Raw genomic sequence first — 9,229 nt, forward strand, 5'->3', positions numbered from 1 at the left:
TTTCCAGTTTGTCTACATGATCCCAGTGACTCTGACTCTTGGGGTGATAGCAGCCTTTCAGATTCCAGCATTCACAGATCGACTAAATTTGGCTGCCATCGCTCTCCTTCTGGTTCTTTTTGGGTGAGTAAATTGGGGGGTTGTAAATGTTTATGCACGATACTGCTGGCAATTTATAAAGTAAACAGTCTTCTTGTTTGAAATTTGAAAAAATTGTAGTAATCCTATAGAGAAGGAAAGGTCACCCTGTGATGGAATGATGCAGATGTGCTTGGCGATCAGCGGAGCGAGTGTGTAGACAGCTGGAGCCAAGCAAACACATTAAATGGTGCTCTGTTGTGCAGCTTGAGACTGGTTCTCACCTTGCAGCTAAAGTGGGGATTTAATGGTAGAGCTGTGTTTAATTTAATCATCGGATTGTAAATTTTACAAATTACAGTCTCATTGTGTTTTTAACCCCAGGATAATAGTTTGTGTATCACAAGGTTGGATTTACTGCGCTGAGCAAAAGCATAATTCTTTTGTTCAAACACGGTCGGTTCGGTTTTTCAGGCAGATGGTGGTAAGACTGAAAGGCTGATAGAGAAACCACTGCCAGCATGTTTATTCAATTCAAGCCAGAGATGTCGGGGAGAGGGAGGGACGGGGGATCAAAAATCCACAGTCCTTATGACAATAACAGTGTCTGTCTGTCGCCTCAACCTTTCAGGGTATTAAAATGACACTGACAGCGAGATGTAGATTTTGGTGCGCTGTCAAACCAGCGACATGTCATGTGTCACGCGTCCAGATTGCTGCGAATATTTACACCATCCCTCACCTGTAGCGGACGCGTAGGCCCGTGTTTCTGCCGCCCCTGTCACAGGCCTCGTCCCGAGCGCTGGATCTTAAAAGGCCAAGTCAGCACTCTTCCCCTCATTTATCAGGCAGATGCCTCTCTCCCAAGCAATGAGTAATCGCTGAGCTCCATCTGTCAGGCTGCACCCACCTGGTCTGGTCTGCAGCCTTCCTGCGTCTGCTCCCTGTCAAGCCTTGGCACCCACAGTCTGCCTACCGAGCACCTTTTTTTCGGGCATGGCACTCGGATGCTTTGTCTCTGTCTGCTTCTGTCTGTTCGCCTCCATCTCTGTCTCCATCTCTGCCCACTGCATTGTTTCCCTCTCTTTTCTGATGACCCAGACGCCCCAATCAAACGAACAAGCAGATTATGTGGGAGAAGGTAGGGAAATGGGGAAAGCGTGTTATGTCATCAGGGGTAATAAGTGTTTACCCCCCTCATCGTGTGGTGCCTAAGTCACCTGACTGTTTAATCTGCTGAAGGCCTAAACCTTCACATCAGTTCAGCTCAGTTTGTCTCTGTGTGCTTTATTTTTAAAACAAGGCTACGTAAGTTATTTTTAGGCACAGAGCTATTTTTTACTGTTGCGTCTTCGTCTGCTCAGATTTGCCACCTTCCCCTGGATGTACCTGCTGTCAGAAGTCTTCAAAGACGCAGAAATGGCCTTCATCACATACGTGTGCATCAACCTCTTCATCAGCGTCAACACCATCATGTCCTCCTCCGTTCTCTACTTCTTGAGTCAACTCACAACGCGCAACGCTCAGGTCAGCATGAACACATACTGTTAATAGCTGGATAGTATTTAAGTGCACACTTTCCCGCGGGGCTGTTTATCATTTTGTCGATTGCACCCTCTCTGTTGCCGTGGTGACATCTCAAAGTCGTCTTTAAAGTGTTCTGTTTGTTTGTTTCATTAGGCCATCAAGGACCTCTGTGAGAAGCTGAGCCGAGCCTTCCTAATATTCCCCCAGTTCAACTTTGGCAACGGGCTGATGGAGCTGGCTAGGATGAACATCCAGGTCCAGGTCCTCAGTGGGTACGGCATCGATGCCTACAAGAACCCGTTCTCCACCGACGGCCTGGGCTGGATGTTCATCGCCTCTTTCATCCAAGGCGTGGTCTTCTTTACCCTGCGCCTCCTGCTGAACAAGACTCTCATACGCAAAGTCAGGTACGGAGCACAGAAGCTAAAGGTGTTATAGCAATGATCACGACAACTTTAACAATAACAAGAATACTTTATCTTTTAAAGGAGTCTGATTTGCGGCAAAAAGGCAGTGCCACTGATGCCCACTGAGGGCGAAGGTGATGAGGATGTGGCCGCAGAGCATCTGCGCGTCTCCAGCGGAGCCGCCAGCGCCGACATACTGCAGGTCAACCAGCTCACTAAGGTGTATCAACACCTCAAAAAGAAGGTGTTTGCTGTGAAGAGGGTCTCTGTCGGCATCCCTGCAGGAGAGGTATGAATTACAAATGAAATCAGTCGGATAATGAAAGGCTTTCATTATCCTGCCGACTCAGATTGGGACTTGCATAATTAATGACTAACGTAATCAGACAGTGGTATTGCTAATAGTGAATTGGTAATGAACAGTGTTTTCAAACTCAGGTCACAGTTAAATAAATTGAAGGCTCAATTTGCTGCTACAACTATATCAGAAAGTTTGTAAAAGTAAAGTTTCCCCTTTTAGTACTTACTTACTTTACTTTTTCCCACTTTTTAGTTGTGCTTTGCCGCTGCAGCTGTTTACAAGAATAAAATGTATAGTATGCATCAGAATGCTGTGAATGTGAATGCTGGCTGCAGAACAATAGTCACCGAGTGCTAGGAACATGAACGTGAATGCACCAGCGTTTGTAAGAAACGAGTGGTTGTTTGCAGTGCTTTGGTCTGCTGGGAGTGAACGGAGCAGGGAAAACCACCACTTTCAAGATGCTGACTGGAGACGTGAGCCCCACCGGTGGCACGGCACAGATCAAGGACTGGGACGGGTAAGCTGTGCACGCATTTATCTGTTCAGATACCTCTTCAGTTACACCTTAGTTACTGTGAAGGTGATGGGGAAGTTTACAACTACTTTGAATGTGCAGATTATAAGATGAAACTCAGCATAAAAGAACAAAAATACAATAAAGAAGCAAAACCTGCAGCTACACTGTCTAATGAATTCAAACTGTATAATATTTGCATAAAACAAATGATAGATGTAAATGAATTGGGGTTTAGCAGGTTTTTCCTGTCCCTGAAGCTCTTAAGTATTATAAAGGACCAAGCCTGGCTCCCACTTTCTGTGCTTAAATTATATGGAACTTATTCCCACCACACATTTGTTGTACATTACTTTGTGCATCCGAGGAAACCCACCCTCCTGGCCTTGTGTTCTTCAGGCGGTTGGTGGATATCATGGAGTGCCGCAACAAAGGCATCAACATCGGCTACTGTCCCCAGGTGGATGCGCTGGACGGCCTGCTCACAGGCGAGGAGCACCTGTACTTCTACGCTCGCGTCCGGGGCGTCTCAAAGAAGGAGGTCACCGGGGTAAGCGGGAGCTGCAGCCTTTCCGGGATGCGCCGGTACCTTGGCGATGCTTTCATGCAGACTGAATCAGAGGGTGTGAAGTGCTGAGTGAAGTGTGCTGAATGCTGCGCTTGCTGCGGCGAAATGGAAAGAGCTTTTGTTGTCACTCTGAGCATTCCGAGCATCAAACTTAAGCTGGCGCCGTGCGCCTCAGCGCAGCCGGATTTACATTTAAACGATGCTTTGATGACGAGAGAATCGCATTTGACATGTCACTTTAGCGCCGTTCTTCTCATTTATCTTTCTGAGAACTAATCAATCTTGCGTCTGTAGTTATTACCGCGTGTGCCTGTCTTTTGTTGTCGCTGCCGCTGACATGAGAGGAATTTGCAGAGCAACCAGTCAACAAGTGAGCCGAATTTTAGCTCGAGTTTTATTTTATTTTATTTTATTCATGTAGAGAAAATGGACATCTGTGAGGTGTGTGCATCTGTATAAGGGTCTCCCCCAGCGTTTTGTTGCATATGGGATGTTTCTTCCAGTTGACCTCAGGATGCAGAAGTGCAAAAACATTGATCTACTCAGACAAGGCACACACACGCACACACGCACACACACACACACACACACACACACACACACACACACACACACACACACACACACACACACACACACACACACACACACACACACACACACATTGAATGCACATTGACTCACCAGCGCTTGTGCAGACAGTGGGGCACAGCGATGGATCCGTCTAGCTCTAATTGTCACCATTGCTATTGCTTCAGTTCTTCTTCTCTGGTCAGAGAAATGACATCAATGGCTACAACAGCCGTGCCGTACACGTTGGATTAATTCACACAGATGAGTTTATATATAGACTTTGTCTTGTGCTGTCTCCCCCTGACAGTCCCGTAGCAGAGGATAATGAGACAAGCTTTAATGGGGTCATTTCGCATCGACATGGTTTTGTCAGGCTTAATGAGCTGCTACATCAAAGGTGATAGAAGAAAAGCTTTTATAGCGGTACATAAAAAAAACAAAACGTTTTGATCTGAACCATTCACGAAAATGCCGCGGCGCCAGTGCTGGTTATTCAGCTTCGGCACATCCTATGCATTTGACGTTAGACACAGTGCCCTGACAACCCGAATCTGTGAAAATATCAACGCACATAATCCCGTAGCAGCCACCCGTTGCATCGACGCGCTGAATTGATCTGGTTACCAAACCTGTCAGCTGATGCAGAAAGGAGCCGAGGCTCACTGATGGGAAATCACCTCGAGCTATTTGCAAATGTATGTACAGCATACAGGGGCGGTGTGATTTACAGCAGCATCTTAACTCAGTGAAGTGGTTCTGGGTCAATACGAGTTTTCCAGCCTTCAGCCTTCAATGTGTTATAGGACGCCGGCTAAGATCATAGGCAACAGATGGATCACGTTGTGTCAGGTCTCCAAAGTTGCAGCCTCAGGACAGCAAGGAGATAAAGTTACCAAGAAAAGTCATCATAGTGAACAAACAAAATTAAATATGCATGGGAGGGTGGGAGTATGGAGGAAATGGGGGGGGGGTGCTAGATAGATCAGTTGTTTACTGTGCTGAACAAAATACAGAAATGAACATGAATATCAAGAAGCTATTAAGGAAGAGGCTGACCCCTTGTATTCAGCCTGTGCATTGTGTGTGTGACTGCATATTGGGCTGTTCCTTCCACTTGATGAAATAAAGGCATGTGAGTGATCAGCTTATTGTTTAGGTCTGATGCAGTGTGTGAATGCTGGATCGCAGCACATGGAGCTCCGTCTTCATCCTCGTGTGCGGTAAAGAAGAGAACAGCGCCCTGGACTTATATTCACGGATGCTCAGGCAGCAATCAATGAACCTATTGTAGTAGACGGCTGTTGAGCTACTGCACAACTACGAAATGGATTAACAGTTACAGCAGAACAGACCATCTTTATACCAGATGATGTTGGTGCTTCATGTAGAAGCTGTAATTGTGGCATTTATTGGGTTAATGTTGCCCAGATTAATCAGTTTTGCGATATTTATCACCTGGAAAGTCGAGAATATGAGCTATATCTGATGTGATGCTTCATTTATCCCCCTTTTATGTTTCCTTTGAAGGTGGTGAACTACCTGCTGACGAGACTAGAGCTGAACTACCACAAGAAAATCATTAGTGATAGTTACAGCTGTGGAACCCGCAGGAAGCTCTCTACAGCGCTGGCGCTCATCGGCCATCCTCAAATCCTGCTCCTGGTGAGGACACACCTGTTCATACCGCTGCCTGTTCCAGTCACTGACTACAAGTCAACAGATACTAAGCTAACTGCACACTACTGCTCCTTAAAGAAGCAGATATTGATCCTTTAGACACATTTTATATACTTATAACTTCCTCTGGCTCACCCAAGGGCCCACAATATCCTTAGCTTTCTATTTTGTTTCTACCTTCTGTCTCTCCTTTTCTCGCCTTTAATTCTTACATTTTCACATCTGTCTCTTGTTTTAATTTTTATTATTTTTCAATCCAGTTGTGCTTTTCTGTCTTTCTATTTTGTTTTCTCCCTGTTGTTCACCATGGTCATTTTCCTAACGTACGAAGTGGACACTGGTAAATTGTTGCATTCCTGTTGCAAGCCGCATTCTTCCATTTCTCCTCTCTCCACAGGATGAGCCGAGCTCAGGCATGGACCCTCGCACCAAGCGTCACCTATGGAAAATTATCTCAGAGGAAGTGAAAGGAAAGTGTGCCGTGGTCCTCACCTCCCACAGGTGAGGAGAGCCTCTCTACTGAACACTTCACTGTTCATTTATAACAATATGGCATATGTCATAATACATTTCTTTTTAACACAAATTGTCGGGAGCTGAAATACATTTACATACAGGTTGAAACTAAGATTAAGCTCACATGTACAGTAGAAACCCATTTCCTATGTGTACGTGGCAGCAGGCTTTGCTAATTGGCACATGTTTAATGGTCCTTGTACGACCTTATATCTTCTTTACTTTGTCTTTGTTTTGCAGCATGGAGGAGTGCGAGGCTCTGTGCAGCCGCCTTGCCATCATGGTGAAAGGTCAGTTCCGATGCTTGGGCTCCCTGCAGCACATTAAGAACAGGTTAGTGACCTCTGTTCATCCTCCGATCCAACCATTACTGCTCTCTCCACGCTGCCTCTTGTCTCTCCTTCCGTGGCCCTTTGTATAAATGACTGCTCAATGTCACCCGTAAGAACAGCGTACCCTCCTCCTCCTCATCCCCCTCGCCCCTGCCCCCCAGGCGTGTAGTAACAGCGTCCTTTGTTCAAAAAATCTCTCTTTTTTGCAGGTTTGGCAGTGGGTTCACTGTGAAGATGTACTTGGCCAAGACTTCCAGTGACGCAGCAGCAATCACCAGGTTCATGCAGCGCCAATTCCCCAGCACTTATCTCAAGGTGAGCTTTGGGAGCTATCCAAAAGTATGTGGTATACAGTAAAAGGAAGACATAGAGTAAGTAATATTTCAAAACATTCTGTGGTAGCTGTAGGAGATCTGAACAATTCAATTTTAATGGTCTCATGCTTTTAAAATCTCTCTTAACACAACATTCATTCCTGACTTATGTGTTGGAACGGAAACAAATTGCACATGTTTTCATGTGCACATCTTAGTAAAATGTTTATGATGATATGTTATGAAGAATAGTTTGTCTTGGTTTAGGGCAATTTGTGCACAGTGAGGCTCAAAAACTGATTTGAATCGCCATTGATCCCTCTGACATTTTGTTGTTTGATCCACTGCTTATATTAAAGTACTGCTGACTGCATATACATATATATTGAACCTTCAGTATTGGCCTTATTATATTGCTTCTCACATTGCATTTTCTTCTGAACTGTCTGACTTCATTACATGAGAATGAAAAGCAAACAACATATTAAAAAAACAAACCTGCTGTCTTACAAGTATTAGTTTGGAGGTGTGGTTATTCATGTTCTAAAATATTTACGTGTCTATCTGCCATTGCTCTATTTTCCTTCTAACACAGGACCAGCACTCAAACATGGTGGAGTACCACATACCTAGTGCTCCAGGAGGGGTGGCTGACATCTTTGACCAGCTGGAGTCCAACAAGAATGCTCTGCAGATCAAACACTTCTCTGTGAGCCAGACCACACTGGATGAGGTAAGAAAATAAAAGACAGGACATAAACATAGAGCAAGGGAGAACTACTGGGGAGGTAGGTGGCAGGGAGGGACTGGGGAAAAAAGGGACAGAAGATGAGAGGAGATGATAGAAAGCGGGTGGGGAACAGGGACAGAAATAAGCTGTGGGAGTGAAGGGCTGAGTAGAGTGTGAGTAGTAAAGTTTAAAAGAGGCAGAGAGAAACTGACAGAGGGGATGCCTGAGGGAGAATAAATGGAATATGAGTTTGGGAGAGAAACCACAAGCTTTATATGCAGCCAGTGCTGATATTGTTCAAGCATTCTGCCCTTCTGAGGCTCTGGGATTGGAAGATACCACACTGTGCAGTGCAGAAATGGGGTCAGCGAGGGCCAGTGACCGGCATGTTTGATAGATTGTGAGAAATATGCTTGTGTTTATATCAACATGCTATTGACATTATTATGAATCTTCACAGGTCTTCATCAACTTTGCCACAGAAAAGATTGAAATGTAAAACGTCTCAATTCAAAGTGAAAACGAAAGTGAGGACCTGGACTCCATTAAGGGAGTGGGAAAATTGTGCAGACACCCACAGTACAATAAAACAACATCATGAATCATCTGTGGAAACCCTGTTCAACTATTAATGTTTTAACATGCGGTATTATTTCTGCTGGACTACTGATATAAAGAATAATGAATCCTAGTTAAACTGACAAGAAGTAGAACACATGACCCTCATATCCTTATATGCACATAAGAAACATTTTGATAAACAGAAATGTAATTTTTTTAAAGTTTATACTGTATACTGTACTGTAAGTTACATGACTGCACTATGTTTATATTTATGAAGGATTTGTAGGCTCCTAATATATTTTGGACTAAATATTAGAATATAGAACAAAGAACTGTATTTTTTTCTTTTATTTAGCCGTAATTTTGGCTAATAACGTTTTTTGTAAAAACGGATAAGATAGACTTTATAGTAACATTAGAACTATGCATACAGTTACTTACATACAAAACTACAGTATAGTATTTCTTAAAAACTATTAAAGTACATCTAAATGTGTCTACCTGCTGAAATCTGAAAAAAGAAAATATTTACTTTTAAACTAAGCACTTTTGCTATTCTATTAAACCACTTTTCAAATGAATGTACTGAATATTATATAAATTGATCCTGACTTAGGACCATTTCTCAATTGTCTTGTATATGTATCCGTCCTATTTTTTAATTCAAATTAAACTATTTTCAAATGAAACTGCTGCTTTTTTGCCTATTGCACATGCTTGTCTTATGTTAGATCATAATATAATGCTTAGCTTTTTATTAAGATTTAGCGAAGAATTTGATTTCTGTTTTTCATCTACATGTGTTAAATATAAGAACATATTGGACTTAAAGTAAATTTTATTTAGGTGTACATAGCAAAGGTGTAATTAGACTAAAATAAACGTTACTGGTTTAAAGGTTGGTATTGGATTACAATAAAAACAGGCTGGTGCGTACTTTAAATAAAACGACAAAAATATAACTGTTTGAATTCATTGGAATAAACAGGAATAAACTAAACTAAAAACAACTAATTAGATGTGTTTGGCTGGTCGTACAGAAAACTACAATTCCCAGCATATCGCATTGTGTGCGGCCCAATCATACGTCATCGCGTTGTTTACGGAACCACCATACGTCACCTC

The 9,229-nt window shown here is 43.2% G+C and overlaps 1 protein-coding gene across 2 annotated transcripts in view; it reads left to right on the top strand.

The window, feature by feature from the left end:
* The window catches only part of abca12 (ATP-binding cassette, sub-family A (ABC1), member 12), a 46,341-nt gene extending 37,550 nt beyond the window's left edge, over nt 1-8,791 (top strand). For both annotated transcript variants that reach the window (XM_055505124.1, XM_029136067.3), the window contains exons 60-71: nt 8-123; nt 1,443-1,605; nt 1,759-2,012; nt 2,094-2,301; nt 2,724-2,833; nt 3,230-3,380; nt 5,499-5,633; nt 6,046-6,149; nt 6,405-6,497; nt 6,706-6,811; nt 7,406-7,543; nt 8,001-8,791. In XM_055505124.1, coding sequence (XP_055361099.1) covers nt 8-123; nt 1,443-1,605; nt 1,759-2,012; nt 2,094-2,301; nt 2,724-2,833; nt 3,230-3,380; nt 5,499-5,633; nt 6,046-6,149; nt 6,405-6,497; nt 6,706-6,811; nt 7,406-7,543; nt 8,001-8,039 — 1,617 coding nt within the window. In that variant the 3' untranslated portion in view covers nt 8,040-8,791. The remainder of the gene's footprint in view (nt 1-7; nt 124-1,442; nt 1,606-1,758; nt 2,013-2,093; nt 2,302-2,723; nt 2,834-3,229; nt 3,381-5,498; nt 5,634-6,045; nt 6,150-6,404; nt 6,498-6,705; nt 6,812-7,405; nt 7,544-8,000) is intronic.
* The last annotated feature ends 438 nt before the right edge of the window (nt 8,792-9,229 follow it).

This window comes from Betta splendens, chromosome 21 (assembly GCF_900634795.4).
Source record: "Betta splendens chromosome 21, fBetSpl5.4, whole genome shotgun sequence".
NCBI classification, from domain to species: Eukaryota; Metazoa; Chordata; class Actinopteri; order Anabantiformes; family Osphronemidae; genus Betta; species Betta splendens.